Here is a 24,797-nt window from a genome sequence, read left to right on the forward strand (position 1 = left end):
GCCTGGCAAATGTTAATACATGATAACATGTAAGTTTAATCAAAAGGAGCAAACAGGGCAATGTGTAATATTGGGCTTTCAACTGTTAAGAGAGCTGAAGAATTTAAGTGACGTTTGAGATGTCTTGTTGATATGATTTGTTGACTGACATTTTTATGTGTAACTTTTATTACTTGTCAAATAACTACGAAATTGTCTTCTTTTGTTCCCTTTTATTAATATTAGGCCATTCAGTATAAATTCCCTACTCATCCTTGAGCACATATGCTCAAAAACATTCATGCAAAATGCAAACAATACTGCATTTAATTATGCTGTTTATTTTTCTTTAAAACTCACTTTTTTTAAAATAAATTACCCCAAATTGAGTAAAACTGTTTTTCTTTCAGTATGTCACATGAACCCATTAGTTAATTATAATAGGGATATTTAAATCAGGAGTTTCTGATAAGCAATTTTGGTAATAAAGGGGGAAAAACGATATTCACTGCTTTAAAGCTTAGCTCTTTAAAACTATAGAACACTGGCAATTTCTAACTCCAATAACGGGCAGGGCCAACATATCACAGACTTTCATATAGGTAATCCTTTATGTAATTGCAATGCAGGAAACAAATTATCAACAGGATAAGTTGATAAGAACATCTATACGTTGCAAATTATCTGCTAATGACATCTTTTTTGAGTTTTTATGCCATTTAATGCACTTACAGCACTTTTTAGTTCCTCTTCTCCTTTTCTAAGCTCTTACCACAACTTTTTTTTATGTTTGTGGTTGATTTGTTCATTCTTCAAATCAAAATACTGTCTCGTAGCAAACTTGGATCTAAACCAGTCTTTCTCTATCTCAGAATCTTTAAAACCTGTGGACTTTAACTCCCAAAATTTCACCAGCCAGCATTTTACCATAAGTGAAATGGGTCTTTAAGATCTTAAAGTTGCCGAAATTGAGAAACACTGGTCTCAACCATATAAGTAATGTATAGCAAAGTAACTATCCAGACTTTACAAACAGAAGGTCAAAATTTGGTACCTGCCAAGACTAACAGGGACCATTTGAATATTTTCAGTGTTTAACTATTTATTTCCTCAAATACTGTAAGTCCATCTGGCAGAATCTATGCAATTTTGAAACATGTTATATAACAATTCTGTTGAGCCAACCTAGTACAAAAGAGGCATTTCTGCAACATGAAGTCTTGGGGAATAATTTAAAAAAAGATGCTTCAGCGTATACAGGAATATGAAGCCACATCTTTACCCAGGATCAAACAGTTGATCTCTGCTGCTGCCACATGATCCAGGGAAAAGATCTGGATGCTTCAAAGAGCCACAGACTGTTTCATAATCCCTTGTTCCCCAAAGCACCCTTTCAGCACTGAAGAGTACTATTACTTACCTCCGCATAATATGTGAACTTTGCAGAGGGAGTATCTTGGCAGGGGAGAAGAGCTCTGCAATGAGTAGCCTAATGAAGAGAAAAGGGCACATATTAGTTTCTGTATAGGTAGTGCAGCAAACCACTAAGGGTATTGCTAATACTGCAGGTAGTCCTTGGGTTACATCTATTCATTCAATGACTGTTCAAAGTTATGATAGCGCCCAATGAATGGAATTTAAAACCAAGTCCTTGGGAGTTCCAGCTGTCATGGCATCCCTGCTGTCACATGATCACAATTGACAAAATTCCCTGCTGACTTCCCACAAGCAAGGTCAATGGGGAAACCACTGGGAAATTGGAAGTCACAATAACATAAAGTCCTTGCTTATTCAGACAGCAACCAGAACTGCCAGAACTACAAAGTTTATAGGTTAAAAAAGCAAGATAGTCATATTAGTGTATCATAGTTTACACACATATTTGAATGTTTGCATTAGATAATTAACATCTATATATAGGTCTAACAATATGAAACTTTATTATACTTTATATCTTATTTTTTCTGTCTTTTTTGATAATTGTGTTTTGTTCCTTTTGCTTTATTTTTGTTAATTTAAAAACAATATAAAACATATCCATATTAAAAAAGGACTACTGGAACTGCTGCAGCTAAGTGCTATGGTCACATACTTTGCACTTCACCACTGCATTGCTTAGCAATGAAAAATCCAGTTCTAATTGCTTCTGTAACCTGAGGACTACCTGTAAAGTGTTTATTCTATACAATGCCAGCACAGTATCCAATTCTTGCATAATCATATCCAGTCACAATTCATTCAGGCTCACGTCCTCATCTCAATTACACACCTACAGTTTATTGCATCTCATTCAGTAGACTCCTTTCTAAACTTTATGTTCTTAGGCAATCTGAAATTTGGCAGGCACATGGGTAAAGTCACAAAAATGCATGTCAACATTTGTATGTACCTGAGTTATATGCAAAGTCTCCAAAATGACAGTGCTGTGAAGTGTCCAATCTGAAGTTGTACAGCATATATGTGCATACAAATCAGGATTATTTATAATTTAAATTAAATTTATTATTTAAATTATTTATAATTTAATACAACATATATAAAGCCATAGAATCCATCTAAGAATGTTAAACCAACCACTAAACTAAGTAGGACAATGAAGTATGCCTTCACCCTCAACCCTGCCCGTCTACTGTATATTAGGATGCATTAATAACATATTGTATGAACTTTTAAGAAATAAGGCATTCTTAGGCTTATCACACAGTAAGATCAGTAGTATTTACTTATGAGACATATTGCTAAAGCAATGTACTCACCTGGCACTGACTAAAAAGAAATGGATGTCTTTTTCCTGATGTCTGCTCGGGAGTAAACCACTGGAGTGCTGAAGACCTTGGAGAAGTTTCAAAAGAGATCTCCACAACCACATCTTGGCCCCTGCAAATATTCAAATATTTAAACTGGAAATATTGTTTAAGTTTTCTAAACCATCCCTCAAACCTCAACTGTAACAAACATGAATATCTGTTGAAAGACCTAAGTGGTCCACCCACAAAACAATAGTGTAAGTAAACTCCATATGCACAACAAAATGAACCTGTCAAATACCAAGTTTAATCTTATATCATCAGATCCCCAAGAAATTCTCAGAACCGATATCCAAAATATTTTAATGGTTATTGACAAACAAGAGAATATGAACACTTTGTTATACCTGAATATATGTGCAAAGAGCCACAATGCATAATGTGCTAGACTTTAACTTACTCTTGATGTATTATTCTTATAGTGTACACCTGCAATGTTGATTTTTAAAATTCATAGTACTTTTTGGATTAAAGAAGAAAACATGCTCCAGAAATCACCAGATTGAAAGTTTCCGAGGACTATTAAGTCTTTCTATAGTATGTTCTAATTAGCTGCAATGCACTTTCTGTATTGTTATGTCTTTGGTGTACAAAACCTGTTAAATAAATCTGAGGTACCATAACAAGTAAATGTTATAACAATAATGAAAAGATTCTGGACATGAACCACCATCTCTCTGGTGGCACAGCTTTATACTGGGATGATGTACCAGATTTCTTTAGAGGGTGAGGTTGAAGACTTTTGACATCCTATTCTTCTGAAGCAGGATTACCAAGGAGAAATAGGAATAATTAGCAAATGGGTGGTGTTCAGAGAACAAGTTTCCCTGACTTTAAAACTGAAAGAGAAACTTATGAAAATGAATTTGTCCAGCAGTGCATTCCTCCTGATATTATTCACCCTGCTGCTGATTTGGGAGATTTTTTCCTCCATTGCTTTCTCTCTTAGAAGCAGGGAACCAGCCCAGTTTTCAGAAAGCAGTCTTCTAAGTCTGTCTATAATTTTAAAGTGGCAAGGTCTAACCACTTTGCCACCCTCATCGCGTCCGCAGATAATCGCCCGGCCGCCCTGTTTAGAGTAACTCGCTCCCTCCTTAATCAGGAGGTGAGGGAAGAGCACTTGCAGGGTCGTGCCGAGGAGTTTAGTCGATATCTGTCGCACAAAATCGCTCGGATCCGGACCAGTCTGGACTCCGACTGGGCAGTCTGACGATGAGGATACGGGCAGTCTTGTCGATGTTATCTGGGAGGAGTTCGATCCTGTGACTCCTGAAGACGTGGACAGGATCATGGGGAAGCTGAGCTCCACCACGTGTTTGTTGGACCCGTGTCCCTCCTGGCTGATTTATGCGGCCCAGGATGGGACACGAGGCTGGCTCCAGGCAGTGATAACTGCTTCTTTGAGTGAGGGTAGTTTTCCCGCCACCTTGAAGGAGGCGGTGGTGAGACCCCTCCTCAAGAAGCCTGCCTTGGACCAAGCAATATTAAACAACTTTCGTCCGGTCTCCAACCTTCGCTTCCTGGCGAAGGTTGTTGAGAGCATGGTGGCACAGCAGCTCCCTTTGTTCTTGGATGAAGCTGATTATCTAGACCCGTACCAATCGGGCTTCAGGCCTGGGTACAGCACGGAGACGGCATTGGTCGCGCTGGTGAATGATCTCTGGCGGGCTCGGGACAGGGGCTGCTCCTCTGTCCTAGTCCTTTTAGACCTCTCAGCGGCTTTTGATACCATCAACCATGGCATCTTGCTGCGACGTCTCAGGGGGTTGGGAGTGGCAGGCACAGTTTTTCAGTGGTTCTCCTCCTACCTTCTGGGACGTTCGCAGTCGGTGTTGGCAGGGGGGCAGAGGTCGACCTTGAGGCCTCTCATTTGTGGAGTTCCTCAGGGATCGGTCCTCTCGCCTCTCCTGTTCAACATCTATATGAAGCCGCTGGGTGAGATCATTCGTGGTTTTGGAGTTGGGTATCATCAGTATGCAGTATACCACCCCAGTGATGCCCTCGACGTGATGTCCCGTTGCCTGGAGGCGGTCCGGGTCTGGATGGGGAGGAACAGGCTTCGGCTCAACCCTGACAAGACTGAGTGACTGTTCGTGCCGGCATCCCGGGAAATTCAGATTATTCCATCTCTTGCCATGGGGGGTGAGCTATTACCCCCCGTAGATAGGGCGCGCAACTTGGGGGTCCTACTAGACTCACAGCTCTCTTTAGAAGAGCATATTGGAGCTGTGACTAGGGGGGCCTTTGCCCAGGTTCGCCTGGTGCGCCAGTTGCGGCCCTATCTGGACCGGGATGCCTTGCGTACAGTCACTCATGCGCTCGTGACCTCTTGTCTGGACTACTGTAATGCTCTCTACATGGGGCTGCCCTTGAAGACCACTCGGAGGCTCCAACTGGTGCAGAATGCAGCCGCACGAGTTGTGTTGGGGGTCTCCCGATACTCCCATGTTACACCTTTGCTCCACGAGCTGCATTGGCTGCCGGTTGCCCACCGGGTGAGATTCAAGGTGTTGGTAATGACTTACAAAGCCCTACATGGCATGGGTCCGGATTACCTACGGCAACACCTGCGGCCAGCATCAACTTCCCTCCGTCCAGTGCGCTCCCACAGAGAGGGCCTCCTCAGGGTACCTCCGATCAAAGAATGTCGATTGGTGGCCCCTAGGGGGAGGGCGTTCTCTGTGGGCGCGCCAGACCCTGTGGAACCGCTTGCCGGTCGAGCTCCGGATGGCCCCCAACCTTCGCTCCTTCCGGCGGGATCTAAAAACTTATTTATTCAAGCAATCCGACCTGGTTTGATGGGTTAAGGGTTGGGGTTTTAATATGGTTTTTAATTACTGTTTATATTCGGGCATAATATTTGTTTTTTAACTTTTGTACTTCGTTTTTTATATTTATTGCCCTGTACACCGCCCTGAGTCCTTCGGGAGAAGGGCAATATAAAAATTTAATAAATAAATAAATAAAGTGAATTCCTTTTCAAAAACCTTTATAGATTTGTCTTTTCCTTCTCTACTTTTCAAAAGATGTTTTAAGCTTTATTTCTGGAAACTTGGCTTTTATTTATTTGTTAAATTAGCTGCCTATCTCACTGTAGGATTACCCTAATAGGCTTTTTTTTTGAATGAAGAAAAATTTCCTCCTAATAAAAGATCAAAAGTACTGTAGAGTCTTTGGAAACATGTGCTAGACTGTAAAACGAAGAGAGAAGATTGTGGAATAGAAAGCCAAGAATGTCTTGGAGATTTTAATAATTATAAAACTGGCTTTTTGATTTATCCGGCCTGGACTGAGGGGGGTTTTAGTTTTAAATTTTAACATTGTTTTATTGTTGGGCTATTATTAATTTAATTCTTTTTAATTCTATTTTTATCTTAATTTATATTGTCTTTTAAATATTGCCCTGTAAACCGCCCTGAGTCCTTCGGGAATAGGGCGGTATAGAAAACTAAATAAATAAATAAATAAAGATAACATAAAATCTTCACAATAATATTTACAGTAGTAATTATTTTACTCATTTTCACCCCACCTTTATTATTTTTATAAATAACTCAAGGCAGCAAACATATGTAATACACCCTCTTCCTATTTTCCCCACAGCAACCATGCTGGGAGGTTGGTTGGGCTGAGAATGTATGACTGGTTCAAAGTCACCCAGCCAGTTTTTATGCTTAAGACATGATTAGAGCTCACATTCTCCTGGTTTCTAACCTGGTACTTTAACCACAAGACCAAACTGGCTCTCAGCAGTTATAATACTGAAGTATTATACCAGTATAATCATTTATTCAGCAAGGGCAGCATCATATATAATGACCCAAGTCCTAAGACCAAGCTATTAGCAAGATAACTTTATTATGAAGATTAAAACTGCATACTTCCTCAAGTGGAAAGGAAATGTGATTTCAAGTGGTGCTCCTTTGAAGCTGTGTTGTTGTCCGAGAACAAATTGAGCCACTTGATTGTTAACAACCACTTTCTGTATTGTTAAGTCTTTGGTGTCCAAAACCTGTTAAATAAATCTGAGTTACCATAACAAATAAATGTTCTAACAAAAATGAAAAGATACTTTTTTACTTATTAAAGTATTATTACTAAAGTATTTATTTTAGCACAGAAGATAGTTCAAAATATTTCATTACTGTATATTTCTTGATTTTTTAAAAAAAACAACCAGATATATGCAATGTTAGGTCAGCTCAAGTCTTAAGACTGGTATAAGCCTTTGTTATAAGGCTGCATAACCTTTCCTCCTCTCTGGCCCATTTTTTCCTTTTTTATATAAAAAGAGAATAAAACATTTAATTAGTGAAATTTCAAAAATTTTAATGTAAGAAAAATTGCAAAGAGGAACATAATTTCACAATACAACCATTATTATTTTTTGGAAACTCTGTTTTGGCCAAAATACCAAACATTTTTGTGGGTCAAGTCACATTTTGGAAGAAAAGTCAGCATTTTATATAGAATCTAGCAACATGAGTAAATGTCTCTGTATGCAAATGTGTCTGTATTTTTGCATTTCCTACGGTTTTGTGCCATGTTTCTCTCAGAAACTGTCAGTCTGTTCCAAGAAAAATGGAGAGGAATTGTGTTTTCAGCTTAGAAAAAGACCCACCCAATTCTCCACAGAGAATAAGGCTATTCTGCACAGGAGGAGGAGGAGGATCACACACCCCATTTCTCCATTAAGAACTATACTTTGACCTAGCAGAAAGTCCTGGAAGGATTATGCTTTTGCAAGCACAACATCTGCTATCAGGGAGATAAAATGCCAGAAGACCTAAAATTTTATTAGTGCTAGCTCAGCACATTCACAACATTCATTTTTTTTTATATTATCCTTTAATGGCATGGTGTGTGAGCCACCATGCGTGGTCATCCTCTCTCCTCCACAACCCTCTTTTACTACACATGATCGAAGGACTTCTTTACGTTTACACAATAAGTAGCAGTGACACCACGTCCCCCCATGTAAGGAACATCATTTTAATTCAATTGCTTAAAATAGAAGCCAAAGAACACCCTACACCACCCAATCACTCCAAGGCATGCTTACTTAAGGAGCAAAATCTCTTATCAGCGATCACTCAAGACCGCTTCCCGGCATATCAAGAAGAGAATTAAGCAGGAGGGAATGGGGGGGGGGGTCGTCCTTTATTTCCCTTCCTTTTGTTTCACTTTAGAACTCCGAATTCCCGGGAATTCTGAGTGCTGAAGCCCAACAAAGCGCGAAAGAACCTTTCACACACACACCCTCACCAATTCGAGCCCCCAGCGCCCTCACGGAAGGACCGGCGTTACCAGGGAATTCGGGTTGTCCTGTTCCGACCGCACGGTGAGGGCCGCGGTGCCCCGTAGCGATCGGCTCTCGAAGTCAACGCGGCAGCGCAGGTAGAGATGGTGAGTGCGACAGGCATCAGGAGCAGCGAAGGAACTCGGGTCTACCTCAACCATGGCTCCAAGACACAAGTACGCACTGGGCGGCTTAGGGCGACGCTCGCTATTTATGAAAGTCGTAGGACCGCCTTGTGGGCTGAGGGTCCCACCTCATTGTGGGTGGTCTCAAGGAGGACTCTGGGAGTTATAGTTCTTTACGAGGCCCAGAGCTCACGCAACGTTGGGAAATAGACTGCTACTCCCATGATGCACAACAGTCAAATAGTTTCTGGATATTGATCAAATAACCTATTAACCTCTTACAAGTGCGAAACTTCGAGGAAAGCAGATTAAAAGAAGAGAAAGCGACCTTTTAGTCAGTACTTCCTCGTTAGTATAGTGGTAAGTATCCCCGCCTGTCACGCGGGAGACCGGGGTTCGATTCCCCGACGGGGAGATACGGGTTTTTTTTGTATTTCTTTCAAAATCTTAATAGAAACCGAGGTAGATTTCCAGATGGAAAGCAACAGCCAGTTGGCTACCTAATTTACTATCTTTCATTATTTATCTCAATAAACCTAAAAATGGCACCTGATGCTATTCTTCCAAGGATCGGTACATCTTTAAGTCAGCCAATTAAATGTGTAAAGAGGAGTATCACAAAAAAACGTTTAATTATTGCTTAAAAAATAATGTAAGGAACTAACTGGGACTGTTTTAACTGTGGAACACCTTCATAGACTCGAAATCTGACGGTGGATCAGATTTTAGCCTTGAATTCAAAATACACAATCTGGTCTTTGCTGAAAGCCTTTGTGTTTATCTGCCATGTTTGTTTTGTCTTGGTTTCCAGTACATCATTTAACGGTTTTAAACCCTTTGAAGTGAAGAAACTGTGGTGGAGTCTACCAAACATTAGCAATTGCTGCTGCTGCTGCCACTGCTTACTGAAACAGCATAGATCAATGTTTCTCAATCTTGGCAGCTGGAAGACAAGGTAGAATTCTTTATTGGCCAAGTGTGATTGGGCACACAAGGAATTTGTCTCTGGTGCATAAACTCTCAATGTACATAAAAACAACAGAGTGATAAGTCATAGATCATAAATCATAAGATGCAAACAATTGATAAATCGTAATATACCAATAGGAGAAGGTAGTAGGAAATAAGAGGTGAAAAAGATGAGAAGATAAGATGAGAAGATGACAAGGATAATATACAGCCTACTACATGGTAAATATCTTCAGGCATAAGACAGTGTCGACTTTAAAAATTCCCCAACCAACAGAATTAAAGTTTACACATCTTCCGATTGCCAAGTCTGAGAAACACTGGCATGGATAAACTGAAGACTGTGATCAGAGATCTATATTCACAAGACTATTAGACCCACTATAAAATGGCCTTCTTTTTTTTTATTGACAAGTTTTACAATACATTTTATCAAAACAAAACCCCTCCCGCCCCCTTCCCCCTCCCCAACCCTCCCCAGCCCCTCCCTCCCTTTCCCCTCCCCCCCCCCCCGACTTCCCAGAGCTAAATACAGGGTATAAAAATACAAACAATCATTATCTTATGCAAACAATCCTAGACTATTAAAACTATCGCACTTTAACTCATATAGATAAACTCCAAATGTATAAATATCACATCAATAATTATTCAAATACTAAATAATACTTTTTAGTCCCATATTTACTCCGTAGTATCTCTCTGTTACAAATAGTCTTTCATGTGCACTAAAGTCTTTACCATATCCTCGATATTAAAAACTTTACAGTCCATTCTTCTATAATCAGTAGTTCTACCTCTTTACTAAAAATCTTACTGCCATAGTTAAATTCAACATCCACTTGATATCCGCCACAATAGTGTCAATAAAAATACCCAATAAAAACAATTACAGGCAAAACAATTTACATCAATCATTAAAAACTATTCTTCTTTCCAGCTGGGCTTTAAATTTCCATACTAAAACCAGGTTTATGCAATCTTTCCTTCTCCTAATATATTATACAGCTTCAAGTACCATACACTACTTTCCAAACTTAAAATTTTTCTTATGCTTTCTATTACATGTTTTATTATTGCCCATAAAAATATTACAAGTTAGCTTTCATCTATAATTTTCCCCAAACTTGCACCAAAACATATCACAAAGTATATACCTTGAACTCATTATCCACCTTCTTATCACACAATAAACATTAAGTTTTCATAGTTATCTTAAAATTAAAACAACATAAAATATTACAACACATAGTTATTTTATAAGGGTGAAAAATATATCCCCAGCAACAATCTTCAGGCTTGGCTCATTCGTCTAGAAGCAGCACGCCTCTTCCAATTTCTGGCCTCCTCCAATGATACTGAAATTTGATCCACTCCTGTAACTTTCTCATCTGACTGCATTATTCCTTCAGCACCTTGTAGCTTCTCTCTGTGTCGTTGAGACTCTCTCTCACCTTTCTTCTTTGTAGATTCCAAAAGTGGTATGGGGGCTGCTTTTAAAACATTACTGTAAAAATCACGTGCCTGAATCACCGTAGTAAGTCGATGCCTCGTCCCTTCATAGGTCACCACCATGCCCACTGGTATCTCCCATCTAAACTTGATATCACGTCATCTCAATTCTTGTGTCAAAAAAGCAAATTCCTTCCTTTTTCTTAAAATTCTTGGAGGGATCTCTTTTAAAATCAAGACTTTTTGCTCAGCAATTACAAATTCAATATTATAGGAGGTGGTTTATTTTACAAAGAGAGTGATTAGAAATGAAGTTATAAAATGGCCTTCTGAGCCAGCCTCATGCTCTGCTTCTAGAACAGTTTGTGCTATTGCTCTTTTTCTGCCTGCCAAAGATTTTTGACCACCAGTAAACTTTGTGCACCAGTTGATGGTGTTTGCTTTTTGGCTGCCTTGTACTTTCCCCACTCTCCAATGGCTTAGGCTTATTGACCAGTCGTTCATAATTACATCTACAAATTTATATGTCCATTCTATAATTACTACAAAGCTATTGTACCGATCAGTTACATCCATGGTAGGCACAAACCTTTTGAACATGAGATTTTAATGGGTGGGAATAGGGAGAACAGGGGAAGGAAGGAACGAGAACCAAAAGTTATTGTATATTGTGCAACAATAATGTAGATATTTCTATAGAAGCACTAGTTCTAAGAGGTCTTATCTTTCCGTTTTCTTCTACGTGTACATGCGTTACGCTGTGCACAAAAGATATGTTGTACATAAAGTGTTCAACTCCAGGAGGTTTGACACTCACTCTTGTCATAAAGGGAGCAAGTAAGCTTATATATAAACTGTCTATGTGGGACAATTGATTCCTAATCTGAATTTTGTACTTTGTCTTCTTCTGGAAGTCTAAGGATGAATCTGGATTCACATAACATGTTAAACTATAATATTGTTTATTTACTTTTCATTTAGCATATTGTAGCAAGCCTGATCTTGTAACTTTTAAACAAAGTTTGTGTGACTCTAACCTATTATGGCTGATTTGGCAAATGAGATTAAGCAAACTATGGTGTCTCATAATGTATGAACCCAGCCAGGGTTTTTTTCCTCTGGCACCTTTTTTTGATGGCTTTCGAAAGCCAATAGGAATTGCTACTGAGCGTGCCAAAAGACCCGGCCGGCAAACATTGCACATCCAAGTTGTCTGCAACGAAGGCGAGTTGGCAGGAACTTTGCACCCCTCCCTGCTGCCCAACTACACCATCTCCTAGTTGTAAGTAAGAGAGGACCGGGAGTGGGAGGTGGGGAGCAGCACTTAATTCTGCCCTGCCGAAAAAGCGGAGTCCATGTGCATTCCTGCTTTGTGCTCACCCGTGTCAGCCAGGCTCTCCATGCCACACTGCAGCATGGAGAGCCTGGCACCGAAGCACGGGAAACATGTGTGTGCCAGCCTCATGCTCACCTCGTGTCAGCCAGGCTGACCACAAGTAAGAAGGAAAAAATGTAGTGGCAAAGAAACCCCCTCCTCAAATAACTCACATTTGTCAAGTCTACCCTGCCCTCTGCGAAACCCTTGGCCCAATGGGGAGGCGAAGCCTGGCGGACACGATTTCCCTCTCCACCTTTATTTAATGGTAGTCCTGAAGATACCTGGAGGAGACGGGAGCGGCAACGCCACGGTCCTGTGGGAGCCGCGAAGCCCACTCTACACGATGGGGCTGCGCGGAGCGGGCGGCAGGGCAGAGGCAGCGCTGGTGGGGTGGCTGCGGGCGCTGGGCATGGAGGTAGCATGCATGGGGTGCGGCAGGCAGCTGACCTTCTACAGGCCAGGCCAGCTGGTGGCCTACCCAATGCTAGACCTGCGCCGCTGCCTCCTCACCCTGCACACCTACGTGGCCGCCCTGGAGTGCCTGGCCACGTAGGTGCCTTGTAAAGAAATAGAAACAAAATGTTTATCTTATGTATTAATAACAATTTCTTTGCAATTCATTATCTTGTCAGTAACATGACTCCAATTAAATACATATATGTTGAAGGCAGCATATGCACTTGTATTAGGCATCTATTATTTCCCACTGCTAGTCCTTCCAAAAGGAACTCAATATATGTCATACTATATATGCAGAAGTTGTCTCCACTATTAAACTGCAACACATCATTTTCCAAGTAGACAAAAAAATAATATTCCATCTTTACTATACCCACCTTCAGTATATAAACATGTGGGAGCTATCCCACAATTTTTCACCCCTATGGCAGCCTACTATGCTGTCTTCATGATAAATTTGATAAAACAGAACTTAGTGTTCTACGTTCATCATGAATTACGTCTGATGAAAATAACTATTTTGGCAGGGATGAATTAATAGCATGCATTTTGGGTTATAAGAGCATCTCATGCACTTGAACCAATGTGATCATATCTTTAAAATGGTATGTACAAGCCATTAATAATGTGGTTGCTAATATAGATAGGTCCGGCTTATGAGCTGTTTGTATTTAAGGAGATGCTCACAACAAATTCTAGTTTATTTGGTGAATGCCTGAAAGATGCATTACTTCATCTAAGCCAAAAACAGATGAAAAGACTAGAGGCAATTATGAATTAAATTTGGCTCAAATCTCAAAGATTTGCCAGATGAGAATTGGACAAAACTGGAATTTACTATGAACATTGGCCTTAAATACAATAAATTAAATTTATGTTAAGAAATATATATATATATATATATATATATATATATATATATATATATATATATATATATATATATATATATATATATATATATATATATATATATATATATATATATATATATATATATATATATATATATATATATATATATATATATATATATATATATATATATATATATATATATATATATATATATATATATATATATATATATATATATAATTATATAAATAAAAGATAAAGAAGATGAGAGTTCCGGCACCTTTTTTTAAATAAAAAAAACACTGATTAATCCTGTAAATGCTTAATACAGTTCTTAATTCCTAAGTTAGCTATAATAACGGACCAGTTGAATATATACTGGTCCAGCAGAGTACTGAACTCTTGTAGTAGGAATGATCAGTCTAAGATTAGAGGACTGGTTATATCAATCAATTTTTCTCTATAAATCTCTGCTTTTTCAATAGCCACAATTATCAGCAATTAAAAGCTAATTTGAACATTTTGTCAGAGTGTACCGTATATACTTGAGTATAAGCCGACTCGAGTATAAGCCGAGACCCCCAGTTTCACCCCCAAAAACTGGGAAAAGTTGTTGACTCGAGTATAAGCCGATCCGCCGTTCTGCAAGCCTCTGCCGCCAGCAGAGGCTCGATCCGCCATTTTGCAAGCCTGAATACACAGGAATACCCTGTGTGGCCGCGGCTCTCGGGGAAGCCCTGGCTGTCCGCTTCCTCGCTCCACGCTGCCATTCGGGGCCCGCGCATTCCCCGGGCAAATCGCGGCGCCCAGCAGGCGAGGAAACACGCCCGCTCCAGTCGCCCCCCCTTCCCTCAGGAGACGCGAAGCAAGTGACCGCCCGGAGCTTACCGAGGACTTGCGCGCGGCCGAGGCTTCGGTGCTTCCAGGATCGCGCGCACCTCTCCCAAGCCGCCGCCGTCCGGAGACCTGCCAAAGTTTGGGGAGGTTTGGGCGCCTCCCTAAACCTCCCCAAACGTCGGCAGGTCTGCATTCCTCCTGCCGACGTTTGGGGAGGTTTGGGCGCCTCCCCAAACCTCCCCAAACGTCAGCAGGTCTCCGTTCCTCCGCGCAGACCTGCCGACGTTTGGGGAGGTTTGGGCGCCTCCCCAAACCTCCCCAAACGTCGGCAGGTCTCCGTTCCTCCTGCCGACGTTTGGGGAGGTTTGGGCGCCTCCCCAAACCTCCCCAGGTCTCCGTTCCTCCGCGCAGACCTGCCAACGTTTGGGGAGGTTTGGGCGCCTCCCCAAACCTCCCCAGGTCTCCGTTCCTCCGCGCAGACCTGCCGACGTTTGGGGAGGTTTGGGCGCCTCCCCAAACCTCCCCAAACGTCGGCAGGTCTCCGTTCCTCCTGCCGACGTTTGGGGAGGTTTGGGCGCCTCCCCAAACCTCCCCAGGTCTCCGTTCCTCCGCGCAGACCTGCCGACGTTTGGGGAGGTTTGGGCGCCTCCCCAAACCTCCCCAAACGTCGGCAGGTCTCCGTTCCTCCTGCCGACGTTTGGGGAGGTTTGGGCGCCTCCCCAAACCTCCCCAGGTCTCCGTTCCTCCGCGCAGACCTGCCGACGTTTGGGGAGGTTTGGGCGCCTCCCCAAACGTCGGCAGGTCTGCGCGACGTTTGGGGAGGTTTGGGGAGGCACCCAAACCTCCCCAAACATCGGCAGGTCTGCGCGGAGGAACGGAGACCTGGGGAGGTTTGGGGAGGTGCCCAAACCTCCCCAAACGTCAGCAGGAGGAACGGAGACCTGGGGAGGTTTGGGGAGGTGCCCAAACCTCCCCAAACATTGGCAGGAGGAACGGAGACCTGCCGACGTTTGGGGAGGTTTGGGGAGGCGCCCAAACCTCCCCAAACGTCGGCAGGTCTGCGCGGAGGAACGGAGACCTGGGGAGGTTTGGGGAGGCGCCCAAACCTCCCCAAACGTCGGCAGGAGGAACGGAGACCTGCCGACGTTTGGGGAGGTTTGGGGAGGCGCCCAAACCTCCCCAAACGTCGGCAGGTCTGCGCGGAGGAACGGAGACCTGGGGAGGTTTGGGGAGGTGCCCAAACCTCCCCAAACATCGGCAGGAGGAACGGAGACCTGCCGACGTTTGGGGAGGTTTGGGGAGGCGCCCAAACCTCCCCAAACGTCGGCAGGTCTGCGCGGAGGAACGGAGACCTGGGGAGGTTTGGGGAGGCGCCCAAACCTCCCCAAACGTCGGCAGGAGGAACGGAGACCTGCCGACGTTTGGGGAGGTTTGGGGAGGCGCCCAAACCTCCCCAAACGTCGGCAGGAGGAACGGAGACCTGCCGACGTTTGGGGAGGTTTGGGGAGGCGCCCAAACCTCCCCAAACGTCGGCAGGTCTCTGTTCCTCTGCGCCCTGCCTGCCTGCTTCTTTCCGCTGCGGAAAGAAGCAGGCAGGCAGGGCGCGGAGGAACGGAGACCTGCCGACGTTTGGGGAGGTTTGGGGAGGTGTGCGCGCACCTCCCCAAACCTCCCCAAACTTCGGCAGGTCTCGGACGGCGGTGGCTTGGGAGAGGTGCGCGCGATCCCGGAAGCACCAAAGCCTCGGCCGCGCACAAGTCCTCGGTAAGTTTTTTTGTTGACTGGAGTATAAGCCGAAGTGGAATTTTTCAGCCCAAAAAGTGGGCTGAAAAATTCGGCTTATACTCAAGTATATACGGTACTCTGTTTTCAGATTCATTGGGTATATTTATGTAGTCATTAGGTGAGTTTTATATGTTTTATAAAAAATAGGAAAGGTGATTAGAAATGACACTTATGCTTTGTCCTTGTATTTATTCATGGATAAAGGTAAAAGTAAAGGTTGGTTTCCCTGCACATGTGTGCTAGTCGTTTCTGACTCTAGGGGCCGGTGCTCATCTCTGTTTCAAAGCCGAAGAGCCAGCGTTTGTCCGAGGACATCTCCGTGGTCATGTGGCCAGCATGACTAGACACCAAAGGTGCACGGAACACTGTTACCTTCCCACCGTAGTGGTCCCTATTTTTCTACTTGCATTTTTACGTGCTTTCGAACTGCTAGGTTGGCAGAAGCTTGGATGAGTAACAGGCGCTCACTCTGCTATGCGGCACTCGGGATTCGACCCACCAAACTCAGCGTCCTAACCCACTGAGCCACCGCGTCCCTATTCATGGATAGAAAGGTTTAAAAAGTAGTGTTCACTGTTTTTTTACTTATCATTTAACTTATATGCCATCCATTCTTACCTAGAGGCAATTCTAGGTGGCCTACAACCAATAAAAACAACAGAAGAAAACATTAACATATTAAAATAATAAATATTAACACTAAAATTGACTTAAGAATTAACAAAGTTGGCAAGGAAGGGAGCAAGATGCACACTGAGAGGATGTGGAAAATAACTGGAAGTAGTGAGGAAATTTAAAAATAAATATATATATGCTTTTAGTATTATCATGTAATCATATTTTATAATAATCATTTTATAATCAATTGCCTGAGTAGATGCTTTGAGCATATGGGGAAAAATACAAGCCTCAACTGGAGGTGGGGGAGAACAGGAGTTACAATAGGGGCCAAGTGTGAGTCACCATCTAGGAATTGTTTTAAAGTACCTTCTGGTGCCTGGTACCCCTACTTGATCTGACAGGTGTAGAAGATGGGAGACATCTCTCCTCTAGAATTGATAAGCATGTACATATATGGTCTAAGTAAACAGAATAGTAGGGGAGGGATCTTATTAGTATAATGTAAGCAAACAGGGGCGGAGATAATGTATTCTATTTAGGCACTTCTGATAGATTGTAACCTCCAAAGCCTAAGCCAATGGGGCCATGGGGGAGGGAATGGGCGTCACGATAGGATGTATAATAACATGTGATTTTGGAATTTGGGGTGCGGTTCAGTGCTTGGCTACATTGCATTGTTTGCCTTCCTGAATCCACCACACTTTGCAAACCGTTACTTTTTAGACTTTGTTGTGAAGTCTAATAAATTTCTTTTCTATTTGTAACTCAAACAGAGTGGATTTCAATTTGTGTCTATTTTTGTGTCTAACAATTTTGGTGCCGAAACCCGGGACTCAACAGGATTTCGCTTGGGACTCCCTAACTTGGAGGACGACATGGAAGGCATGCCCTGTCGAGTTCGACACTCCAGCTTTGGTGAGTGCTGAGCGAACCCTAGAGCCCTACGAACCTAAATAGAAGTTGCAAATAGAAACGAAAGGAGAGGGAACCAGGAATAGAGATTGCTGGCCTCAGGAAAAACCGGGTAACTTCGTGCACGGACCTAGGTGAGTAAAATCTGGGGTGGCCAGATGAAAACCACCTAGATGGTTGGGGGAGCAGTGGCGTAGCGTGGGTTGTCAGCACCCGGGGCAATTTGCGCCCCCTAACCCGGTGACGTCATGGCACCGGCGAAAAGACGCGCCCCGCAGCGGCGTAGACTTTCCAAGAAGAGTCGCGCGCATGCGGGATGCTTCCGGGTCCCTCTCGAGGGCGGCTGGGCGGGGCTCTGACCTGCAAGAGCTGCTGCATTCAAGCTCGCACGTGAGCCCCGCTAAATAAAGCCACGCATGCGCACGAAGCTAGGCCAGCCGGCTGGCGGGTCCGTCTTCGCTCGGCCAAGCCTGCCGGGGCGCCTGTGGGGCGCTTGCGGTTGGCCTGAGCCTGGGCGGAGAGTTGGGCGCTTCTATTTATTTTATTCAGTTTATGTGGCCGCCCATCTCACCTGCCGGACTCGTTTCGCTTTGCAAGAAAGAGCAGCTCGAGAGCGGAGCCAAGCCGACTCTGTGCAGCCCTTGGGGCTCCCTGAGCAGCTCAGTGCGAGCGCGCCCCCCCAGATGTTACGCCCGGTGCGGCCCGCCCCCCCTGCACCCCCCACGCTACGCCACTGTGGGGGAGGACTGGGTAGGACTGTTTGAATCTGAGATCTGTGAGAGGAGTGCATGAGACGTCCCAAGTACCACAGGGGTAGCAAGACGAAGTGAGAGCTGATCCTTCGGTATTTGCCATACACTCACAAGAGGATTGGTGGAGAAAAAGGGGAAGCAGGAGCTTGGTGAAGCAGAAGGTGGTCTCATTAGATTGGTAAGGATAAGATTTATTTTATTTATTTATTTATTTAATTGATTTTATATACTGCCCTATTCCCGAAGGACTCAGGGCGGTTTACAGGGTGAATTAAAACAATACAAATAAATACAATTAAAATAGAATTAAATTAAGACTAGCCCACAATTAAAACAAATTAAAATTTAAAATTTAAAGTTAAATTAAAACCCCCTCAGTCCAGGCCAGAAAGATCAAATAACCAAGTTTTTAGGTCCCGGCGAAATGAGCGAAGGTCCAGGGCAGTCCGAAGTTCCACTGGCAGTTCATTCCATAGGGCAGGCGCGCCCACAGAGAATGCCCTCCCCCTTGGAATCACCCGCCGGTGATTCCCTAACCGGCGGAACCCTAAGGAGGCCCTCCCTGTGGGAGGGCACAGGACGATGGGAGGCTGTTTCTGGCAGCAGGTGCTCCCTGAGATAATCTGGACCCATGCCATTTAGGGCTTTATAGGTCATCACCAGCACCTTGAATCTCACCCGGAGGGGAATTGGAAGCCAATGCAGCTCACAGAGAAGAGGTGTTACTTGAGAGTATCGGGAAACTCCCATTACTACTCACACGGCTGCATTCTGCACCAGCTGAAGCCTCCGAGTGGTCCTCAAGGGCAGCCCCATGTAGAGAGCGTTGCAGTAGTCTAACTGGGAGGTCACGAGCGCATGAGTGACTGTGTGTAGGGCATCTCGGTCCAAATAGGGTCGCAACTGGTGCACCAGGCGAACCTGGGCAAAAGGCCCCCTGGTCACGGCTCCTATATGATCTTCCAAACTAAGCCGTGAATCCAGGAGGACGCCCAAGATAACAGTACGGTAAAGCAGTATGGGCAATTCTCGGAGTGTTCCCGGAAAAGAAATGTGTAAAGAAAATTAGGAAAACTCTCAAACTAAATGTAGATAAAGAGAATCCTTTGGGACTCTTATTAATGGGTTGACTGTGTGTGTTGGGGGCCTCACAGGCAGGGAAAGATCAGTCATGGGCAATAAGGCCGGTAAGGGGATAAAGTGTCCCCTGGAAAGTCCCTTAGGGCAAGGTTGGCAAAGGTACCATGATTCAATATTGTTATTTTGAGTGGCCAAGAAATCCTATTAAAAGCACTAGTGCATTTTGCTCAAAATATGGAAGTTTTAAAAATTGGCTATGACAAGCATTAAACATATATGTTAATAAAAGAAGTTTATATACCTGTTAGATTCCAGGTAGTGAATAGTTCATTTATGTTAGAGGAGTGTGGAGGTAGTGTATGTGTGTCTATCTGTGTTGTGTCTAATAACAATAAACAAAAAGGCCTTATTTAAAAACAAACAAACAAAAAGAGATTTGGAACAAGGAGCTCATTGGCTTGTGAACAGTTCCCTGAAATTATAACAATAGTGATTGGTTTGCCTGGAGAAAGTATGAAATTTTTGTATGTGAAATTGTATATGCAGGCAGTTGGAATGGACGTGAATGAGTTAATTTGCTGATGTGTAAATGTGTGTGTGTTAGCCCTCAAACCCACCTACCACCCCCCACCCCGTCCCAGGAACAGTAAACTGCATATTTTATTGTTGTAAAAAAAAAAAGAAAAGCAATAGCAAATGTTTGTATGAGATGAGTTCCATGGAGGATGTGTGTGAGAATTTATGGAAAATGCATGTGCAAGAGAGCAAACTATTTTTTTTTAGTGGTGAGATTTTTGTAAAGTTTCTTTTACCTTCCCCCCCCTTTAGTCTCTTTCTCCTCCCCCCCCCCGTTACTTTAAGAGTGAGAGAAAGAGAGAAAGAAGAAGTGTGGGGGGGTTGGTCATTTTAACTTTTTTTTCCTTTGCTTAGAATTCCGGTCTGAGGAAGGAGGGTGGATGTGAAATTTAATGCCCACTCTTGCAGTTTCAGCTTGCAATTTTTTTTACTGGAAAGAGGAGAGATTAATTGTTGGACAATCTTTTTTTGGAAACTGAGTTTTAGTTAGACATATATATTTATATATATATATATATCGGGACGCGGTGGCTCAGTGGGTTAAGATGCTGAGCTTGTCGATCAGAAGGTCGGCAGTTTGGCGGGTCGAATCCCAAGTGCCGCATAACAGAGTGAGCGCCTGTTACTCGTCCCAGCTTCTGCCAACCTAGCAGTTCGAAAGCACGTAAAAATGCAAGTAGAAAAATAGGGACCACTACGGTGGGAAGGTAACAGCGTTCCGTGCGCCTTTGGTGTCTAGTCATGCCGGCCACATGACCACGGAGACGTCCTCGGACAAGCGCTGGCTCTTCGGCTTTGAAACGGGGATGAGCACCGGCCCCTAGAGTCGGAAACGACTAGCACGCATGTGCAGGGGAACCTTTACCTTTTATTTATATATATATATATATATATATATATATATATATATATATATATATATATATATATATATATATATATATATATATATATATATATATATATATATATATATATATATATATAATTTTATTTGTATACCGCCCTTCTCCCGGAGGACTCAGGGCGGTGAACAGGGCAATACATATTAAAAAACAAGATACAAAAATTAAAAACGATTAAACAAATGCCCATGAATAAGTTAAAACACATTAAAAATAGATTAAAACAAATTAATACAACCCAACCCCATCCCATCAGGCCAGGCCAGCTTGTTCAAAAAGGTAGGTTTTGAGATCGCGCCGGAAGGAGCGGAGGTCAGGCGCCATCCGGAGCTCGACCGGAAGATGGTTCCATAAATCCGGCGCGCCCACAGAGAACGCCCTCCCCCTGGGGGCCACCAGTCAACATTCTTTGACCGGTGGCACCCTGAGGAGGCCCTCTCTGTGGGAGCGTACTGGGCAGAGGGAATTTGACGCCGGCCGCAGGTGCTCCCCAAGGTATTCCGGACCCATGCCATGTAGGGCTTTGTAGGTCATTACCAACACCTTGAATCTCACCCGGAAGACAACTGGAAGCCAATGCAGCTCGCGGAGCAGAGGTGTAACATGGGAGTGTCGGGAAACTCCCAACACAACTCTCGCGGCTGCATTCTGTACCAGCTGGAGCCTGGTACACCCAAAAGAAATTACTCTGAATTGTTTTGCTTAGATTTGTAGATGTTTTGGCCTACTTGATGGAAGTTTGTTTCCATCTGATTGGAATCTGATTAAATTGGAATTTGACTAACTTTATATTGAGGCAGGACATAAAGTGAGACAGGACATAAATTGAAGGCAGGACATAAAAGTGAGGCATAAAGAAAACGTGTGTATTAGTTAGAAAAGAACAAGGAAATGGAAAATGCCAAACCACGACTTCATCTGTCTCTCACACCTATTTAGTCAAGCATAGAGCTGTGATACATCTAACCACATATGTCTCGTTTGTAGCTAACCACAAACATGGTGCTGGAAACTTAAGCGCTTCTACAAGGAACCTGTGACCTCGATCAGTAAAAGGTTGCAAGATATTTAGCTAAATTCAGCATAGCAACAAAGGGGAGTTGGTGGCTGTAATTCAAGTAACCAGTCAATGCTCATAAGTTACATTTCCGTGTTTTGCTAGTTGCTTTTCCCTGCTTTTTGCTCTGAACCTTTTGCGCAAAATAAAACAAACTTCTTTTGATTCCGGGGTCTGAGTCTCTTGATTCTGCAACAATATTAAAAGCAATATTAGAGTTTGATATAGGACTATTTCAGTAACTCAGAATATCTCATTAAGCTTTTTGTGGAGTTGCAGGACACACTGATGGAGGGTGATATCTGGGAGAATTGGGGGACTTGTGGTTCTGCCCTTGTTTGGAACAGGGAAGGAGTTAAGAAGATTTTTAGGATTGTGAATGGCTATGCTGTTTTGATTAAAGATTTGTATGCAAAACTGTTAGGAAAAGAGGCAGCCAAGTAGTATTTTTGTCTAAAATTGACATTTGAGGAAGTCTTGGTGGTTAGCATTTCTTATTAAGTGTGGGTAATTTTAAATCAGAAAGCAGAAAGGAAGTAACCACTTGTTCATAGCAAAGTAGTTGGGAAAACAAAAAGCAAAAGACAAAGAGAGAGACATAATGAAGGTGCGATAGTAGATGCAGAGGAAGAAAATGTGAGCGGAAGCTGGGAGAATTTCCCTCCCTTGGTCAGCACTAGCCTGTGGGTTTTATGCCTTACAGCAAGCTCTGAGGTTGTTAATACCAGAGAAGGAGAACATATACACTGACTCCAAGTATGCTTATGGAGTCTTGAATACTTTGGAGAAGGGAAATGAAGAAGATTGATTAATAGTAAAGGGAAAGAGTTGGCTAATGTAAAGTTGATAGAAGATGAAGAAAAGACAGAAGTTAGGCCAGAGTGGCAGAAGAGAAGGGAAGGAATGGATAATAGAAGGATGAAACAGGAAAGTTGCTTTTAAGTTGGTTTGCACAGACTTGTGAATTGCATGCATTAAAATTGCTGGAAGCAAGGAGACACTCCACTAACGGGGTTGGCTCAAACGTGTGAATTGTATGCCTTAACACAAGCCTTAGAAGGAACAAGAATGTACTATAGAAATATGGAAAGAGAGAAACATGGGAAGTAGAAGAAAGTAAGAGGTGGATGTTGCAAGATGGAAGACGGATGTTGGAAAGAAAGCAAGCAAGCAATAGCTAGGACACAGAAGCAGCCACTGAAGTGGGGGTCGCAAGGGATGATTGATACTTTTCTAAAACAGGATGGTTGCATTTATACTTTAGTTAAACAAATCTGTGATAAATATATGATATGTAAACAAGTACATAAAAAGCTCTATAACATCTAGTGGTGAGGCTATTTCAATGCATTCAAGTTGAATTTAAATTACTTCAAGCGGGGGAAATTCCACAGTATGGACCTAATGACATGTTTATAAAGGATTAGATACAGGGGCTGTTTTCTGCTTTGTCTTTTCTCAGGAAACAAGGATTGATAATCCAGACACCTCCATTGGAGTTTGCTGTCCACATGTTTCAGCCTAGTGATTGGGTCCTGATAAAAAACTGGCATGAAGAAAAACTTACTCCAGCCTGGGATGGTCTGTTAGGTACACACCTGTCCGGCCACCTGATTGGCCCAACCGCACGGCGGGAATCCCTGGACACTGGGTTGGGTGGCCAGGGCGAGCGCGGGAAACCTGAGCCTGTGGGTTGGCCAGCGCCTGGCGCGCCGGGCATACTTATACAGGCGACAGGGCAGGTAAGGCCAGTTCGGCCACGTGTACCATCAATAAACAGTTAAATGCAGTCCGGCTCCGCGTGTTCACTCGCCAACCGACTAGATACAACAGTGGCGATGAGGATGGGATCGGCACGGCAGAGACAGAAGCGCGAGACGAACAGACGCGTAGCGGGAAATTCAAAGAGCCGTCAGCCGCGATAACTCCGAAACAAACTGAGAGAGAATGGCGCAAGTCGGCTCAATCAGAGAATTCGACCCCAGGTACCCCGAAGACTGGGAGGAATATGTGGGACAGGTCGAGGGGTACATGCTGGTGAACGGAATCACGGACGATCGGAAGAAAGCCGCTGCGCTGCTAACGATCAGCGGGACGCCGGTTTACCGGGTCGCCGTGGGACTATGCCAACCAGCAGCGGTAGCCAGCGTTTCTTACGCCGAACTCCTCGGAAAACTTCATGAGCACTTCACCCCGAAGAGGTCCGAACTATTTTGGAGGAGAATCTTTGAAAAGCGGAACCAGAGACAGGGTGAATCCATAACGCAGTTCGTGGCAGCAGTGAGAGAAGCCGCACTTCGCTGCAAATATGATAACCTAGAGGTGCGCATTTGAGACCGCGTAGTCCTGGGCTTACGTGACGAACAACTCCAAAACAGGATCATATCTAAGCCCACGGGGAATCTACAAGAGGTCCTCGACGAACTGCTCACCTACGAAAGCACCGGGCAACGCGACCCCCCACAACAGCAATGGCGCAACCGCATCCATCCACCAAGAGTGCCTTGTGGACGGTGGGGTGGAGGACTACCCATGGGAGGCTGACATCAACGAAGTCACCCGACGGTTCGGAAAGGCCACAGTAAAACTCCAGCGAGCAGACGACACCGATCGGAGCAGAAGACCACAACCCCAGCAAGCAAGACCACTGAGGGAAGGCCCGAGCAGGCCCAGGGAAGCAGAACCCAAATGTGGAAGCTGCGGCGGCAACCACCCCCGCGCGACTTGCCGGTTCAGGAACGCCAAGTGCAGGAATTGTGGAAAAACCGGCCACATTCAGAGCATCTGCCGAAGCAGACCGCGAGAAAACCTGAACATCGACGCCTGGGCCGCAGGTAAGGTAACCCCTCGGAACGGTGGCAAAGGGTCCCTCAGGCCGCGGGCGAAAACTCAGAACCAGGGGAGGGTCGAGGCCATCAACCAAGTACTCAGGCCCAAACTCCAAAT

General features: G+C 43.8%; 1 protein-coding gene and 1 long non-coding RNA gene across 2 annotated transcripts in view; one reads left to right on the plus strand and one right to left on the minus strand.

The window, feature by feature from the left end:
• LTA4H (leukotriene A4 hydrolase) overlaps positions 1 to 8,317 on the minus strand; it is a 33,847-nt gene extending 25,530 nt beyond the window's left edge. Inside the window, exons 1-4 of the mRNA XM_081331713.1 lie at positions 8,094 to 8,317; positions 6,668 to 6,798; positions 2,736 to 2,856; positions 1,400 to 1,468 (exon numbers count right to left, since the gene is read on the minus strand). Coding sequence (XP_081187839.1) covers positions 1,400 to 1,468; positions 2,736 to 2,856; positions 6,668 to 6,798; positions 8,094 to 8,246 — 474 coding nt within the window. The 5' untranslated portion in view covers positions 8,247 to 8,317. The remainder of the gene's footprint in view (positions 1 to 1,399; positions 1,469 to 2,735; positions 2,857 to 6,667; positions 6,799 to 8,093) is intronic.
• A 185-nt stretch (positions 8,318 to 8,502) lies between these two features.
• LOC308670505 lies at positions 8,503 to 23,520 on the plus strand. Its single transcript, XR_014027019.1, has 3 exons — positions 8,503 to 8,570; positions 17,343 to 17,484; positions 23,314 to 23,520. It is a non-coding gene; the product is annotated as an uncharacterized lncRNA (long non-coding RNA).
• Positions 23,521 to 24,797: the final 1,277 nt, after the last annotated feature.

The sequence above is a fragment of the Vipera berus genome (assembly GCF_964194415.1).
Source record: "Vipera berus genome assembly, chromosome: 6".
NCBI lineage: Eukaryota > Metazoa > Chordata > Lepidosauria > Squamata > Viperidae > Vipera > Vipera berus.